The sequence below is a fragment of the Natator depressus genome, chromosome 9 (genome assembly GCF_965152275.1).
Source record: "Natator depressus isolate rNatDep1 chromosome 9, rNatDep2.hap1, whole genome shotgun sequence".
NCBI lineage: Eukaryota > Metazoa > Chordata > Testudines > Cheloniidae > Natator > Natator depressus.
The window spans coordinates 7742899-7760999 of NC_134242.1; the positions used below are offsets into that span (position 1 = coordinate 7742899).

The 18101-nt window shown below is 52.4% G+C and overlaps 1 protein-coding gene across 1 annotated transcript; it reads left to right on the forward strand.

Moving 5' to 3' along the window:
• Positions 1-349: 349 nt before the first annotated feature.
• ABCF3 (ATP binding cassette subfamily F member 3) lies at positions 350-16310 on the forward strand. The gene is made up of 21 exons (XM_074963439.1): positions 350-510; positions 1245-1392; positions 1716-1795; positions 2244-2296; positions 3621-3718; positions 3844-3966; positions 4310-4576; positions 4930-5010; positions 5717-5776; positions 6370-6426; positions 6710-6732; positions 7348-7403; positions 7635-7835; positions 8257-8333; positions 8980-9024; positions 10416-10548; positions 10933-11021; positions 11517-11608; positions 12315-12447; positions 12967-13054; positions 15072-16310. Exons 1-21 carry the CDS (start codon positions 438-440, stop codon positions 15228-15230), a joined length of 2136 nt encoding a protein of 711 aa, XP_074819540.1. The 5' UTR covers positions 350-437; the 3' UTR covers positions 15231-16310.
• The last annotated feature ends 1791 nt before the right edge of the window (positions 16311-18101 follow it).

An 18101-nucleotide genomic window follows, 5' to 3' on the forward strand; every position in this document is an offset into this window, starting at 1 on the left:
ATCCCTGGGGCTACGGGGGGTGGGCTGGGCTGAACCCTGCTTGGTTCCCAGCAGGGGGGCGGGGCCCAATCTCTGATCACTGGGGCAACCATGTCGTTGCCCCGCCCCCTGCGCTCCGCCCCCTGGCCTGGCCTCATCTTGATCCCCGCTCTAGAGCCCCGCCCCCAACCCCCCTGCACGCACTGCGCATGCGCCTCCCCAGTCCTGGCGGGAACTTCGAGGACTGCGCGCCCCAGACAGAGGCGCATGCGTGGGACTCCGTCTCCCGCCGTCCCTCGCGCTGTGGCTTGTCCCGGACTCCATTTCCCAGCAGCCTGCGCGCTCGGCGGACTTTTTTCCCCGGCGTGCCCCACTCTTCCCCTTTTCCCAGGGCTGCGTGGGCCGGTGGCGGCTGGTCTGGGGCCTGCGGTCCGGTGCCGGGGGCGGGTTGCGCGGCGATGGCCTCCTGCGCCGAGATCCTGCGCAGCGAGTTCCCCGAGCTGGACGGGGAGGTGTTCGCCTACGTGACCGGTGAGGGGTTGGGGCCGGGGCTCGGGGGTGCCCTGCCCGCTGCCTCGGCGGGTTCCCGCCTCTCCCCGGGGCTCTGAGGGGAGGCGGGCGCCGCTGCCCTCCGCTCCGCCGCCTGCGGTCCGGGCCTCGGCTGCTTCTCCGGGTGTCCTGCCCGGAAGCCGAGCCTCCAGAGCAGCCCCGCTCGGCGGGACCCGGGCGCTCTCCTGCCGCCTTGCTCCAGCTCCCCGCGCCGCGGAGAGTCAGGCCCCGGCTGGCCGCCCTGCTCCCCCGAAGGCTTCCTGCTCGTGGGGGAGGCTTCAGTCCCTGGCGCCCGAGGTGCGGGGTCTGATGATCTGCAGCCCCCAGCGGCGTAGCCTGAGCCTCTCCAATGTGAATGAAATTACTCTCAATTCCTGGGAGAGAGGGCGTCTGATCCCGTGGTGGGGATCTGAGGCGCCTCATTCCTATGGGCTTTGATGTCAGTGAGGCGTCTAAATGCCTTGAGGATCTGGGCCAAAGTGACTTACTCATAGTCACACAGGGTGTCTGTGGCAGAGCCTGGGATTGAACCCACAGCTCTCTTATTAGTGCCAGTCGAAGAAACCAAGAGTCCCAGCCCACTGCCTTAATCCCAGAATGATCCTTGGTGCTCAGTTAAAATGATGGGGAAGTGCTGAGCCCGTGACACTGGCTGTTATTTGGGTTGGGATTATTTGGGGCTTGTTGCTCAGGGGCTTGTCTCTTTCCTCTTGCAGGGGTCCTGCATAGTGGCAGTGCAGATTTTGAGTCTGTGGATGATCTCTTTGAAGCGGTGGGAGAGCTCTTGCAGGAAGTGTCCAGGGACTCCAAAGATGATGAGGACATCCGGGAAATCTGCCAGAGGATGTACAACACCCTCCACCTGTAAGTACCCTCCGTCAAGTGACGTGATGGGAGGCTCTTGGGCCTCAGTGCAAGGATCTGGAAACGGGCCTGGGGCCAAGGCAGTGGGTGAGAGATCAGGTGGGCTCTGGGTCTTGTGATGTGTTGGAGCCTGCATTTTACTTCGGAGCTGTGGTGGCAAGCGTCAGCATCTGGAATGTATGGCATGAGGATGTAAAACGGGGTGACAAAGAATAACTTAGGGGAGCATCTGAGACTCATTTGGGGAGGTGTGGCAGATGGGTATGTTGCAGAGAGGATGGTATCTTGGCAGCTTTACTCCTTGACTCTCCTGTATGTTACAGGGATGAGGAAAACTCACGGGGACGCAGGCAGGTGCTGCTGGATGCCCCAATTCAGCTTTCCAAGATCACAGACAACTATGGTGAGTAACAAATGTTTAGCAGCCCTTGCTCCTAGGGAATCGACCTTCAGTGCTTGAACTGGACGGTCTCCCAGCTGATCTGTTCCTTCCAACAGAAGCATCATTGTGATGGGAAGTTTATAAACCCTGGAGTTTATGGATTGGAATGGGACTCCCTCTTTGGAATTTTGAGGAGCTCATCCTGTGTAGTGGTGGCCTTTGAGACAGTGAGATCTAATGGCAAGAACAGAACTAGGAATAAAGACTTAAATTCTAGTCTCAGCTCTGCCACTCGCTTGCCATGTGCTCTTGGGCAAGTCATTTCACCTTTCTCCATCTGTAAAATAGGTTATTAATTTTCCTGCCGGGGAGCTGGGTAGATTTGTATTAAGCACTGAGTTTGCTTTGGCAGAAGGTGCTGGAGAGAGAGAAGGGCTGAGTGTTACTGTGCCTTTCTTGTTGATTGCAGATTCTGGCTTGGACCTGTTGCCGAAGCTGTTGCTAAAGAGAGACCAGAACTCAGTAAGTAAGAAAGGGATCCGTCCTGCTCATGCTGTTACCAGCCTGCCTGCTGCATTGCTCCAGATGCTGAGAGGGCCTTGCCTTCTTACACATACATCCACACAATAGGCTGGGGAGTGGGGCCTTCTCTCTCTTCTCTCTAGATGTTGAAATTGCTTTCTCTCTGTTCACACCTTCACTTTATGTGTGGGGCTGCTTGGTCTTGATCTGGTAAACAGAATTACCTAGGTAATTGTAGGCCTGTGAGCCTGACATAGATCCTGGACAAAATAGTGGAACAGATGATATGGGACTCAATTAATAAAGAATTAGAGGAGCGTAATAATACCAATCAACGTGGCTTTATGGGAAATAGATCCTGTCAGACTAACTTGATATCATTTTTTGATTAGATAACAAGTTTGGTTGATAAAGGTAATATCAGTGTTGACGTAATATACCTAGACTTCTCCAAGGGGTATGACTTGGTACCGCACATTTTGATTTAAAAAACTAGAATAATATAAAAGTAACAGGGCATGGATTAAAAACTGGTTAACTGATAGGTCTCAGAATATAACTGTAAATGGGGACTCTTTGAGCCTGTGTGTTTTTAGTGAGATCCCACAGGGATCAGGTCTAAGTTATGTAATATTTTTGTCAATGACCTGGAAGAAAAAATAAAATTGTTAATGATAAAAATCTGTAAATGAGACAAAGATTGGAGCGGGGAATAGTAAATAAGGAAGTGATAAGGTCACTGATACGGAGTGATCTGGATCACTTGGTGTGCTGGGTGCAATTGTGTTTCAGTACAGCCAAATGTAAAGTTATATATTTAGGAACAAAGCGTATAGGCCATACTTACAGGATATGAGACTCTGTCTTGAGAAGAAGTGACTCGGGATGGGCTGGGGGGTCATGGTGGATAATCAGCTGAACGTGAACTCCCAGTGTGATATTATGGGCAAAAGGCCTAATGTGATCCTTGGCTGTACAAACAGAAGACTCTCAAGCAGGAAGGTGATATTACCTCTTTATTTGGCACTTATGCAACCAGGACTGGAATGCTGTGTCCATTTCTGATGTCCACTAATTCAATAAGGATGTTGATAAATTGGAGAAGGCTCAGAGAAGAGCTGTGACCCTGAAATGCCCGTTGGTGCCATCTGCACCCTCTTAGTCAATCCTCGTGTCCCACCTAAGTAATTGACCCTTCCTCCTTGAAATTTCCACCCATCAGGATTTTCCCTCCTAACTAGGCTCTTCTCCTTTACTAGTCAATTTCTTCAGGCCCCTGATGGTCATTCTTGCTCTTTTCTGAATGCCCTTCCTTGTGTCCCAGATGGTGAATGCCAAGAAGCTGGAGAAGGCGGAAGCCAGACTGAAGGCCAAGCAGAACAAGAGGACAGAGCGGGATTCCCTGAACCCCACTGGCATACTGTGAGTGTGCACGTAGCTGATGGGCAGGCTCTGATCGCACTGATGAGTGTGGCTCTCTGGGGAGTCTGATGTGCTCTGGGGCTTTGCCACACTGAAGCTCTACTTTCTTTTATGCCTGATCACAGGGTCCTGGAGGAGGCATCTGCTAGCCAGGCATCCAGCAAGAAGGAGACTCGCATGGAGTCATCGGGCAAGAACAAATCATACGATGTGCGCATCGAGAACTTCGATGTGTCCTTCGGTGAGCGGTGAGTCCCTGTGGGGTGGGAAGGACCCGGGGGAGGCTGGGATAGGGGTGGGAGAGGGGAAGATTCATATGGTGGCTGCAGTATGTGTGGGGAACCCTAGAATAGGGGAGGTGGTGGGATAGGATCGTGGGACAGCCTGGACTGGAATAGCAGGAAAGGTGCAATAGTTCAGGATTGATTGCCACTGTATGGGAGCTTGTCCTCCCTCTGGCTTTGGGTAGCAGCTTTCATGAAGTTCCCAGCAGAACCCACCATCCAGTGGAAGCGCTGCTGCTGGGTGCTGCTGTGTCCTTGCAGGTGAACTGTCAGGCTGACCAGCTATCGGTCTGTTCTCTTGCCTTAGTGTCCTGCTAACAGGTGCAGACCTGAACCTGGCATTTGGCCGGCGCTACGGCTTGGTGGGCAGGAATGGGCTGGGCAAGACCACCCTGCTGAAGATGATGGCCAGCCGCAGCCTGCGCATCCCCTCACACATCAGCATCCTCCACGTGGAGCAGGAGGTGGCAGGGGATGAGACGCCAGCTCTGCAGAGCGTGTTAGAGTGTGACACCACCCGCGAGAGCCTGCTGCAGGAGGAAAGGGAGCTGACAGCCAGGATCAACGCTGGCAAGTGAGACGCTGCCGTGTAGACCATGCCTTGGGGTTACGGCCTTGCCTGAACCTAGGCTTCTGGTCCTGCTCCTAGTGCCTGAGCCTAGTGTCCTGGAGAGACCAGTGCTTTCTCCTGCCATGTGCTAGCACTAAAATTGAGCTAGTGGCTTTGCCAGGGTTCTACTCTCCATTTTTCCTCCCTGGGGCTGGTCTTGTTCAGATTAAAGCTCCAGTAGGAATGGTGTGCATACCTCAGGAGCTTGAGTTCTGCTTGCCTTCTCCCCCAGCCCACATGCACATAACCTGAGAGAGCCGATTTTTAAACCCTGACCTTACAAGAATTCCCTGTGCTGCCCTTTTGTCTCCTACCAGGGGACAAGGTACAGAAGGTGACAGACTGTCGGAAATCTACGCCAAGCTGGAAGAGATAGAGGCAGACAAGGCCCCAGCCAGGTAAGACGAGCCCCCTTTCTGAGCCAGACATGGGGGGCTGCCCCTTGACTATCTGCACCCAGCCTGGGGTATTAGGAGATGGGTATTTAGACTGGTGGACATGGACTCCAGGATTCAAGACATGGACTCTTTGTCGGTGGAATGTCCCTACCTGGCCATGGAATCTAACAAATGAGCTGGAGGTTCTTGTGGCCACTGCTCCTGCCTCATTCTCTACAGCTGGGAGAGATTGGGCCTGGAGCAGCTGGGAGCCCCCCAGAGGTTTTGGGGAAAGTCAGGCTTTCTTACCCTCTAATGACTAGACTAATGGTGCTCCACTTGGCCTCTGGGACCTCCCAGAAGGTGACCATCTGAGAGATGTTTCCATGTCTGTTGTAGGTGATGGAAACTGAATGTTATGCTGGCCTTAGAGGCAGGGCTGGGCTTTTTTGGCTCTGGGCCAGTGGCCTGGAGTCAGTGTCTGATTTCAAACCCCAGAACGTCATGTCAAAACCATCCTGTGCCCTGTCGGGAAGCTGGGATTCCCGGCGTGGCTGCTATTGGGCGGGAGATGGGTTTCTGCTGGGTCCAAAATCTTGCAGCATCCTTTCGATACCGCAACAGTCTCCATTGGAGCACTTGTCTTGGATTCTGAGCCCTGTGCTGCAGGCAGTTACACATAGCCGTCGAGTGGATTTCAGAGGCCTGTCTCTCCTCTTCCCCACAGGGCATCTGTCATTCTTGCTGGGCTGGGCTTCAGTGCAAAGATGCAGCAACAGACAACCAAGTAAGTCTCCGTGCATCAAGGTGTCAGTGCTTGGGTAGATTCCTCCCTGCCCTAGGCCTGGAGGGGCCTGAGCTGCCCTACCCCAGTGCTTCTCTTGCCAGGCTAGAGGCATCGGACTGAATGCTGGGCACTGCCGGACGCTCCGTGGGTCACTGGCGTCCCCCTTGCTGTTGCCGTGGGGGTGGCCTGGAGTGGATGAAACAGTAGCTGGTATGCTCTTTGGCTGTTTCCCTCCTGAATCAGGCTGCTACAGATGTGGCAGGGCAGAGAGCAACTCAGCAACATGTGATGCTGCTCTCAAGTTCAGCAGCAGGCATACCATGGCGAATTTTTGCTGCCCCTTGTAACTTCTGAGTCAGGGCCTGCTGCATCTCGCCCCTGCTGCACTGACAAGCTCTCTCTGGGGTGACGACAGAGTTTAAAGGGCACCTCCTTCCCCAGGTGGTGATGAGCCCTGGCATCTCTGCTTGAGGAGTCATGGGGTGAGAGAAGAGGGTGACTCGTGGGGGAGGATTTCTTGTGGATGAGCTAAGTCAGGGTGGTTCTGTACTGAGCTCTGATGCCTCCTGTATGTGTGTTTTTTCTCTGCCCAGAGAGTTCTCCGGGGGCTGGAGAATGAGGTTGGCCTTAGCCAGGGCCCTTTTTGCCAGGTAGGTCTCAGCATGGTCCATATTTGATCTTATTCCACTCCATCTCTGTTAAAGTAGGGTAGACTCTGTGATGGCAGAGCCCAGGAGTTACCTTGGGGTTAGCTCACGCTCACACTCTGCCAGCAAGGGAGCAGGGCAGTATTGGCTGCGGGGGGAGCCCCCAGCCTCTCCGGGCAGGGTAACAAATAATTGAATTAAAACAATCTTACGGTAGATCTACTCGTATTTAAACATACACCAGTATTAACTGTTCTCTCTCCCCTCCTCCTACACTCTCTCTCAGACCGGATCTTCTTCTGCTTGATGGTAAGCGAATGCCATGAATCCCTTCTCATCTCTGAGCTGTGGCCTTGTGGGATGGCTCTGAATGCCCTTGCTGGGAATGGGAGACCTGGTATGGCTTTTTGGCTGCATATCCTGAGTGAATGCGCAGCTGTTCACCTGATGCTGCCAGGGCTGTGGAGCTGCATGTGGCGCAGTGAGACCCCTGTGTACTGGCTCACCAGAGGAGTCCAGACATCTAAGGAAGTCAAATTGCTTATCCTGTCCCCTCTTCCTCCTTGGCCATTGACCTTGGCTGGCCTGGATGTTGGCTTGTTCAAGGGCTCTGAAGGCGTTAGTATTTGTGTTTATTACCGAAGAAGACTTGAAACCTGCCAACCATTCAAGTTGGGAGCCACCAGATTGTCACCGTTTGTTGCATCCTCTTGTTGCATCTTGTCCGACTCTCATCCAGTGGATGTATGCGGTGCCCAGTACATTGTCCCCATGATTCTCTGGGCACTACTGTGACGGTCCCCTTTCCAATGGTCCTAGTTCTGGAGCAAGTGGTAGCTTTGCATGTTCTTACCAGCTAGGTGTTTGCCATCCTTTGTGTGGGCTGAATCCCCTGATCCCTGTCCCTTTTCTGTTTCCTTTCAGAGCCGACTAACATGTTGGATGTGAGGGCCATTCTGTGGCTGGAGAACTACCTGCAGGTAGGTGAGGTGGCAAAGGGTAATCTGACCTGTGGAGGGCTGTTGTCTAAGATCACTGGTTCTTTGGTGATGCACCCTTGGAGTGGAGATTACTCCTTAATGGTTTGATAGGCAGTAGGCATGGGATATGGGCCCCTGTGACACAGGCTGGAGATCCCCATTGGCTGGATGAAGCTCCCCTGGGATCAATTAATACCTTGGCTCAGGCCTCCCCGCTACTATCTCCTCTAGACCTGGCAGTCAACCATCCTAGTGGTGTCCCACGACCGGAACTTCCTGAATGCTGTGGCCACTGACATCATCCACCTGCACTCGCAGCGTCTCGAACCCTACCGGGGCAACTTTGAGAACTTCATGAAGATCAAGGAGGAGCGGCTGAAGAACCAGCAGCGCGAGTATGAGGCCCAGCAGCAGTACCGGGAACATATACAGGTACAGAGATGATGACGTGGCATGGATTCGATCACATCCTGTGAGAAGAGCATTGCTGTACCATTCTGGGAGTCCCTCCAGCAGAGGGGCCAGTTTACAGAACTCATTCCCGTGCAGCATGACTCTGGCGGTTGCCAGTGGGGGGCAATGGAGGGGCTCATGTGGGCCTAGCACTCTTACTCTGGGCTAATTGTAAGGGGAGCATCTCTAGTCCTCCTTCATACTGACAGCCATAGACTGTTCTTGGGCTGTCCTCACCCTGGATCCTCCATGCTGCTCTGGCTTTAGAGGGGAATCAGGCCCACAGCTCAGGTCCCATTGTAGGAGGACAAGCTCTGAGGTGGGGGCCTTAGCAGCGGGCAGAGGTTAGTGGCTGGTACCACACTGGGCCAGGGGACTCTGATGATCTGTTCTCTCCTAGGTCTTCATTGATCGATTTCGCTATAATGCAAACCGGGCATCCCAAGTGCAGAGCAAACTCAAGCTGCTGGAGAAGCTGTGAGTGCTTGGTCCTGCCCCTCACTCAGGCCTGGGAGGAGGGGAAGCAGTGGCATGCGGTCGGACTGCACCACTGGCACAGCTGCGGGAGGGGCTGAGACCGTGCCATGCAGTTAAACCATGCCACTTGGCCAGGTGGTAGGGGACAGGGCTTCACATGCTTTAGGTGGTAAAGCACCTAATCCTATTTGAGTAAGTGGAAGGTGTTGAGGGCCTTTCCCAGTGGCTCCACATGGGCCTGAAACACAGTGGCGTTTCTCTAGGCTTACAGGGCTGGCTCTGGGGGGCTGGGAATGGCTCTGGACCCGGGAATGGCTCTGGACCCAGAAATGGCCGATCTCTGGCTGACCAGACATAAGGCCTGCTCTTTTGGAGGGGGTCACCTGACCTACATGGTCAGTTCCCCAAGTGTTCATCTCCTCTGCTTCCTGTCCTGTCTCTGAGGCCACCTGGGATGACTGTATGGAGCTGGATGGTTGTACAGTATATGGCTGGGCGTGTCACTGACATACTCCTAGCCCCCTGCCCTCGGGCAAAAGTTCCCCACTCTACCCCGGCCCAGGGAATTGCATGGCGTGTGGGGAGGGGGTGCTGTCCTGCTACAGCAATATCCCAGCTCAGAGTGACAAGTTTCTCCTTCTCCTAGGCCGGAACTGAAACCAGTGGACAAAGAGTCTGAAGTGATTATGAAGTAAGTGACGACAGACCCCGTGGTGAGGAACTGGTAGCTCGGTTCCCTGTACTGGTGATTGGCAGCCTCAGACCACAGCTTCTTGCCTCCCAGGTCCTGTTCCTGGGCGTGTGCTCTGTAAAACTTGGCCCAGCAAAGCACTATCAAGGCTGCAGAAGCTGGTGCCATTTCCCTCATAGAATCCTAGAATATCAGGGTTGGAAGGGACCTCAGGAGATCATCTAGTCCAACCCCCTTCTCAAAGCAGGACCAATCCCCAGCTAAATCATCCCAGCCAGGGCTTTGTCAAGCCTGACCTTAAAAACCTCAAAGGAAGGAGATTCCACCACCTCCCTAGGTAATGCATCCCAGAGCTTCACCACCCTCCTAGTGAAATAGTGTTTCCTAATATCCAACCTAGACCTCCCCCACTACAACTTGAGACCATTACTCCTTGTTCTATCATCTGGTGCCACTGAGAACAGTCTAGATCCATCCTCTTTGGAACCCCCTTTCAGGTAGTTGAAAGCAGCTATCAAATATCCCCCCTCATTCTTCTCTTCTGCAGACTAAATAACCCCAGTTCCTTCAGCCTCTCCTCATAAGTCACGTGCTCCAGCCCCCTAATCATTTTTGTTGCCCTCCCCTGCACTTTTATCAATTTTTCCACATCCTTCTTGTAGTGTGGGGCCCAGAACTGGACACAGTACTCCAGATACGGCCTCACCAATGCCGAATAGAGGGGAATGATCATGTCCCTCGATCGGCTGGCAATGCTCCTACTTATACAGCCCAAAATGCCATTAGCCTTCTTGGCAACAAGGGCACACTGTTGACTCATATCCAGCTTCTTGTCCACTGTAACCTCAGGTCCTTTTCTGCAGAACTGCTGTCTAGCCACTCGGTCTCTAGTCTGTAGCAGTGCATGGGATTCTTCTGTCCTAAGTACAGGACTCTGCACTTGTCCTTGTTGAACCTCATCAGATTTCTTTTGGCCCGGTCCTCCAATTTGTATAAGTCCCTCTGTATCCTATCCCTGAGCTGGCACCTCCCCTCTGCCTTCCCTGGTATCAGGCCCAGGCATGCACATAAATCCTATTGTTTTCTTGGTTGGTTGCATCATTCTCATGGTGGGGGCACGGATCCAGGTCCAGGGAAGATGGGCTGGGTGGGCCAGATACAGCAGTAATGGATGCACATGGCAGGCAGGTGGGGTTCTGTGCTGAACTTCTTCCCTATCCCAGAAGGTGGAGGTTGGCAGGTGAAGCAGTATCCTTTCCTGCCCTCCCCCTGCCTCGTATGGTGTGTGGGTATTCCTTCTCTTCAGGTGTTGAGCTTTCCCTGGCTACCTCTCCCCTTGCCTGTTGTACTGACCTCACTGGGCTTTCCTCTCCTCCCCCACCCCCTTACAGGTTCCCTGATGGCTTTGAGAAATTCTCTCCCCCAATCCTGCAGCTGGATGAAGTGGATTTCAGCTACAACCCAAGTCACTGCATCTTCCGTGGCCTCTCTGTCTCAGCTGACCTGGAGTCCCGGATCTGTGTGGTACGTATTGGGGACTCGGTCTTCTAGCTGGGATGGGGCCGCAAGAGGATGTTTCAGGAGAGACCTGGCAGGCCCTAGAAGTAGGATTTGGGCAGTTGGGGCAGATGTCGTACAAGGGGATCACTGCTGGAGTGTGGCAAGTAAACCTTTTGTGGCCAGCTGGGCTGTGGAGCTCCTTGCATTGCTGGAGTATCTGCTGTCCTGTGGCTAGTCCCCTTGGTGTGAAGGAGGGCCCTGGACAGTGGTAATGGGGGATGGTCAATTATACCTTCCATCCCTAAAATCCAGTCTAATCTTGGGTGAGGAAAGGAATCCCCATGGGCACTGGGGCCCCATTGCTGTCCCTGTGGGACCTAGTCTCTCAACTATTGCTTCTTTGCCCAGGTCGGAGAGAATGGAGCTGGCAAGTCAACCATGTTAAAGATCCTGATGGGAGACCTGGCACCAGTTCGAGGGATTAGACACGCACACAGGTACAGCTTGTGTTGCTATTGCCTGGCTTTAGCACAGAGGAAGGGATTGGGGGGATCGTGGGGTAAGGGCCAAGAGGTCTCTGGACTTGCAGAGGGGATTGTGGGAAATGGCCCCCCATTTGCAGAGTGCTGGAGGGAACGTGGTTTATCGGCCACTTCCCCAAAAGCACTATGGGTGGGTCCCCAGAATGGCTGCTCCTTCTGTCTTGGGGCCACCTCCCGACATCTCCAGGGCTTGGGGAACCTGCATTAACATGTTTCCCCAGTTACCAGTGGCTAAGACTTAATGTCCAAGAGCTCTCTAAGCTGTCATGGAGCAGCCAGATCCCCAACCCCTAGGGAAGGCAACCCCTGCCCCCACCACTACCACATGTGCACATGCCTTCTCTTCCTGCTGCCTCTGTCTTGCTCTTGGCAGCGAGTGGGTGAGGCCAGTGGGCCAGAGGAGCTCTGGGTAGTGCTGCCTATAATGGTCTCTCTTCTCTGGCTTGGCAGGAACCTGAAGATTGGCTACTTCAGTCAGCACCACGTGGACCAGCTGGACTTAAACATCAGTGCTGTAGAGTTATTGGCCAAGAGGTTCCCAGGTCAGCATAAAACTTCCATGGGCAATTGACTGGATGCAGATAGGAGCTCCTGCCTAGAGAACCAGCCACCTCTCGCAGTGCTCTGGGGCCATTCTCTTCCCTTGCCTAATATTTCCCCACCTCATGGGAGCTGCAGACTCTCTGATACCTGGCTTGAAAAGTTCAGGTAGTGTCACAGTGTGAGTGCTGCAGGGATGTCCAACTCTGCAGACAGCCTGAAATGAGCCCTGGGAAGTGATTGTTATTAGGTTTCAGAGTTACGCATCAGCATTGCAGACTATTTAGCTGCTGATCATTTTAGCAGCAAAAGCCTCAGTTGCTCTTCTCCCAGCTGCCAAAACCTCCAGCTTCCTCCTCTCTGATGTAGGATAATCCTTTTACCTTATATAAAAATATGCAACACTGAATTTAGGGCCATTGTCACTTGAATTTCATCTCAGTCAGTACCCTGGAGCCCCCGTCCTGATTGTGTCACTCAGGTTCATATTGAAGCCTCTGTGAATTTCCTCCATTCTGCTGCTGCATTTCCCTCCTCCTGCACTTGAGCACTGTAGATTCCGGGGGACTTGGTGCAGAACCTAGGTCCAGCTTGCTACCGAGGCCTTGTGTGACTCCTGGCTGACTGGAAGCTCTGAGTTAGTATCTTGGGGGCTAATGCGAACAGGCTCTGGCTGGGTTGTGACATTCTCCCTATGTGCTGTTTCAGGGAAGACAGAGGAGGAGTATCGTCACCAGCTCGGAAGCTACGGAGTTTCGGGGGAGCTGGCTGTCCGCCCTGTCGCCAGCCTGTCGGGAGGTCAGAAGAGCCGAGTGGCATTTGCCCAGATGACCATGCCCTGGTAACCCTCTCCCATATGTTGCTCTTGCTGCTTTTAGTGACACGGCTCTGTCCCTAGGTGTTTGTTTGGGGGAGGAAGCAGAGATGCTAAGAGTATTTTGCTGGTTCTGGCGGAGCAGGAGGCCCAATGCTTTCTAGGGAAGCATGGTCACCCTGAGGGAGCTATGCATGGACAGAGGCATGCAGCTTGCTCTTGTCATTACCCTTTTGGGCTCAGTCCACAGTCCTATTCTTGGGACACAGGGGTCCCTATAGCCCACACATGGGACTGGGCAGAGCAGACACTTGGGGACCTGAGCCTTGACAAGAGACAGTGCCATGAAGAACCTCTCTATCACGTTTTGAGCGGAATGATCAATACGCTGGGCTCTCCCGTCCAATGTGAGTCCTTGTTCTCTAGCCCTGCTAACAGAGGGCCTGTTGTTCTTGACGGTAATGCCAGGAGGTGACTGCACTGCAGGGTCTGCATGGGCCTCTTCCAGTGGGATGCTGAGTTGCTGATTCTTTTCTCTTCTTCCAGTCCCAACTTCTATATCCTGGATGAGCCGACAAACCACCTGGACATGGAGACCATTGAGGCCCTGGCAAAAGCGCTGAATAAATTCCGGGTAAGGCTCTCCTGGGTCTGACGCTCCCTGCAGCCTCTTGTCTTGTGGTGCTGGAGCATCCCAGCCTGGTGGCAGCCACTAGAGTAGTTTAAAGTGGCCCCAAATTATCCTGGTCAATGGAGAACATGATGCGTTTCCACCTTGACTCTGTGCTTCCTGTCCCTTGGCTTGTTTCAGACTTCCCTTGAAAAATATGGTTCTTCTTCTTTTAGTGCCCAGGAAAGTGGCTGGCAGGTAAGAGCCAGCCAAAGAGCAGCCCCTTCCCACAGCATCCTCTCTTCTAGGTCAGGGTATCCCACTGCTCTGCCAGCTCACTTCACTTCAGCCTGGCCTCTAGCACATTTTACTGTTCCAGTCCTAGGCAAATATGCCACTTGTGCCATGTTCTGTGGTGTCTTCATGGGGATGGGCCCATCACAATCTCTTGTTTCCAGTAATAGCTTGACAGGTTAACTCAAAATCCTCCTGCTTCAAAAGAGAAGCTACAGCTTGTTCAGGCAAAGCTGAGGGCAATGGCTGAGCCTTGCTGTGAGTTTGGGTGGCCAGTGGCAAACTCTGGCTTTTCACTTCACTCCTTGGCCTACAGCTAGAGTCAAGCTCCTTCTCACTACACAGACAATCCGTTCCCAGACTATGCATTTGCTCTCCAGCCTTGGCCCCAGATCTCCCAGGAGGAAAGGTGAGGGTCCTGAGCCCATTCCCCATTACCCCCCTTGTCCCTCCTGCCTACTTGTACCATGGAAAGTAGGAGTTCCCAGTGGGCCCATTCTGCAATAGATGGAGTCCAGAGGTTCCAATATGCAGTGCAGCCTAGCTATTGGAATGATACAAAGTGGGAGGATATATCCAGTGGGGCCCACAGAGGTCACTCTTGGGTCTGAAAACTAGTCAGTATTTTCATTTATGACTTGGATAATGGAGTGGAGGACATGCTTATAACATTTGCCGGTGACACCAAGCTAGGAGGGGTTGTGAGCATTCTAGAGGACAGGATTAGAATTCAAAATGACCTTGACAACTTGGAGAATTGGTTTGAAATCAACAAGGCGAAGTTCAGTAAAGATAAATGCAAAATACTTCACTTGTTAAGAAAGAAAAAAATAAAATTCACAACTGTAAAATGGGGAATAACTGGCTAAGCAGTCATACTGCTGACAAGGATCAGGGGGTTATTAATCACAAATTGAAAGTCAACAATGTGATGCAGTTAGGAGAATGCTATTAGCATTCTGGGCTGTATTAACAGGAGTGGCGTATGTACGACACGGGAGGTAACTGTTCCACTTTACTCAGTGCTGGTGAGGCCTCAGCTGAAGTACTGTGTCTGGCTCCGGGCACCACTGTAGGAGAGAAATTGGCAAATTGGAGAGAGCACAGAGGAGAGCGTCAAAACCCATAAAAGGTTTAGAAAATCTGACCTATGAGGAAAGGTTAAACTGGGCCTGTTTAGTCTAGGGAAAAGAAGGCTGTGGGGGACCGACCAGTCTTTAGGTAGGTTCAGGGCTGCTATAAAGAGGTTGGTAATCAGTTGTTCTCCATGTCCACTGGCGGTCGGACAAGAAGCAGTGGGCTTAATCTGCAGCAAGGGAGATTTATGTTAGATAGTAAAAAATACTTTCTAACTCTAAGGGTAGTTAAACTCTGGAATGGGCTTCCCAGGGAGATTATGGAGGTTTTTGGGCAGGTTGGAAAACCCCTGTCAGGGGTGACCTCTGTTTACTTAGTCCTGTTTCAGTACAGGGCTGGACTTGATGTTTTCTTGAGGTCCCTTCTAGCCTTACATTTGTATGATGCTGTTTTGCGTGCCCGGACCTGTGGTCTGCATCTCTGTGAGCTGAGGGGCCAAGAGCTACACTCAGGCCACCTCTGTGGTCTAAGCAGAGGGGTCAGCAGACTTAACAAGACACGTTGCCCTTCCCCATAGTATTCAAATAGCGATTTAGAGCTGGACTGTTTGCCGTTGTACCTTATTTTCCCCTCTGGTGTAAAGCACTTTCTCTTTGTACCTCAATCTCAGGGTGGTGTGATCCTAGTGTCCCACGACGAGTGCTTCATTCGCCTGCTGTGCAAGGAGCTGTGGGTGTGTGAGAACGCTACCGTGACGCGCATCGAGGGTGGTTTCGATGAGTACAGGGACATCCTGCAGGAGCAGTTCCGGAAGGAGGGCTTTCTATAAAGGAGGCGGCCAAATTGTGTGTGAGCTGGCTGGAGTGGGGAAGTGCAGTGGCCTCAATCTCCATCTGAAAGGTGCCCGGCGGAGCAGCAGGGACACCACTTGCACCCCATGGACTGTCAGCTGTGCCATCTGCATTACCCTCCCCCCAGAACTGCAAAAGTGTTTGGGGTATGGGATGGGCGCTCTCTCCTGCCTCTGGAGCTACACCAGGCCTCTGCTGGGCAGGGGTGAATGGACAGTAAAGTGATGGGGGGAGGGGGAGTCTAAAGCTGCAGTGTGAGGGGAGAAGTGCAGAGTGGGTAGTTTCTGCTCTGAGCACATCCTCTCCTCTGCCCCCTGCCCAGTGCTGCCTAGCTCAGCCAGCCTCTGCGGCTAGTGGAGGATTGGTGATCCGAGTGCGCAGGGAACACTGGGCTTGAGTGCTGCTACCTGTTGCACCTTGAGCTGCTTCTCTGCTCTGCTGAGAAGAGGGATAGAGTTTAGGACCACTCCCCCCCCCCCCCCCCAATTTTAACTTAAACCGTGTGAGGTGGTGGGAAAGGCCTCTCAACCCCTCTGCAGGGAGGAGCTGCTGCCTCCTGGCTTTTCAGTCATTTTTATCTGCCAAACACTAGTCAAACCCTCTTAGGAACACACTTTTCTTCCTGGCCTGACCCTGTGCTACTCTCCCCGTCCTGCTAAGGAGTGGGGAAGCTTATGCTGCTGCTGAAAGGGCCCTGCTTCTTGCTAAGGTCCCTTGGAATCCTTGGCAGGGTTTGCTTTTGTTTTCCCTAAGCTGCAGTCAGTAAGAGTCAAGGGCTTGTGCTGTTTGAATCGCAGTGGCCCACTACTCTGCCAGACAGGGACAAAATCTTGCCTGCACACAAGCTTCTACCAACTTAACTGCTACACAAACGCCTGCACCCTTCTCCCAGCTAAAGGCCTCTCCATGCAGGACTAGGCTAGGTCCGTCCCAGCTATCGCTCTGTTTCATTTAGTTTTAAATGATCAAATACTGTACATTGCAAGGTAAGTTATTGAGCACTGAGTGAAACTCTCTGTTCCTCAGCCCAGAGGTTGCAGTGTAAATAAAAACAGAACCTAATGGCCTTGGGATTCTTATTTCGCTAGTGGATTCCACTTGCTGGTTTCCAGTCTGTTTCTTTACCGTCCTTTCTACTGATAGTGAATTTGGGCAAGAGGGGCTGGTTACACTTTGCCTACAGTCAGCAAATGTGCTATGAAAGGGGAGTTTGATTATTCAGTTCTTGCTAAAGCACTGAATGAGGGGGAGGAAAAGATCCAGCCCTCCCTCTGCTGAGTAAAGCACATAGTGCTAGGAGCCTCTGCAGAAGCATATCATGAGCAAAGAATTATTTGGCTACTACTATTAGAATGGTGGGCTGTTACAAACCGGCGCACGAATGGGTGGTGGGGTGATGCTGAGGATGCTGAAGTTTCTGTGTGACTAGATGAACTAGTTGGGGAAAACTTTTTTTAAAGTTACCATCTGCGAGGAGTCTCATTGCTTGGCCTCTGCTCCCTAGCATGAGGCAGGCACAACTCACTCCGCAAGCTCTGAAAGCTTTTATGGCAATGGTAATCTTTCTCCCACCCCTCTGTGCTGGCAGTCATTTTCACCCTTGGAACAGGACTGCTGCCCATGGAACCCTCCATCAGTTCCTCCTGGACCACGGTTAGCTAAGGAGCTGTGGCTCTTCTTCCAGAACATGCCAAAGCAGGGGTTGGGTATCCTTTGTCAGGTCCCTGCATTCCAATCCGGTCCAGGTTGCTCCTGAAATTGTTCTTGGCACACTTGCTTTGACGTTCCAGTGTTTTCCTTTATTTTTTTATGGCAAGAATATGTGGCAGCTTCAAACTGTCCTTGCAGCAACATCAGTAGCAAATGTATGGTCTACATCTGCCAGGATGGTGGTCATACAGTGAAGCGATGTAGCCCTGGGGAAACATATCAGGCTGACAAAAGGCCTGCTTGGACCGCTAGGGCTGAGAAGCTCGATGTGCAGCCCCCACAAAGCCTAGTGCTCTGCTGAGTGTCAACGGCACTTGCAGCCTCAGTGCTGCAGAAGAGGCTAAGAAAGGAAGCAGCAGGAGGGAGGGGAGCCATTCTCTCCCCTACAGTCAAGGGATTTTGATAGCAGCCTGACAGCTCCCACATGCCTTCTTCATGTGCTCGACACGGATGGGGATGGATCTATTCCTAGTAAACATGCTATGAAGTCTTCAGTCTCAACTAGGACACATCTTGCCCTTCACAGGTGAGCGCAGACTCCTGTGCAGTTTGAGCTTTCCCTGCCTTAGTCCTCAAAATAAGGACTTCACTATCAGTCCACACTTGTACCTGGCACCTTCTCCAGCAAGCAGTCACACTGCAACTGGATTGCCTTAACAGCTCTAGTTATTTATGTGGTTGGCCTTGGACTTACAGTCCTCTGTGTTGCAGCTGTGCTCTCCCTTATTCTTTAGGGACATCAGATCTGCTGGAGCGAGAACTCCTCATGGCTGGGATCTTTATCCTAGAAGTGGGTGGGGGAAATCACTTAATAGTTTCTTAATTTTAACATTTGTTTACTTTTTGGGGCTAGTTTTTAATTGCTTGATTAACAGTCTGGAATTTTTGTCTGTGCTGTTGCAATGGTACATTTGCAGTGGCTGCCTTGGGCACCACCTTCCATGCTGCGGTGTGGTAAAGACAGGAGCCACCTGATTTTAAAAAAAAAAAATTAACTCCCTTAAAATCAACACCGCAATGCTGCATCTAGCCCTGTGGTGGGCTCTATAACCATTGAATGACTCTACCCCCAGCCTTCTATACACTGATTCCTGCCACCCAGGGCCCACCTAAGTTCTGTCCTGTGTGTGATCCCCTTG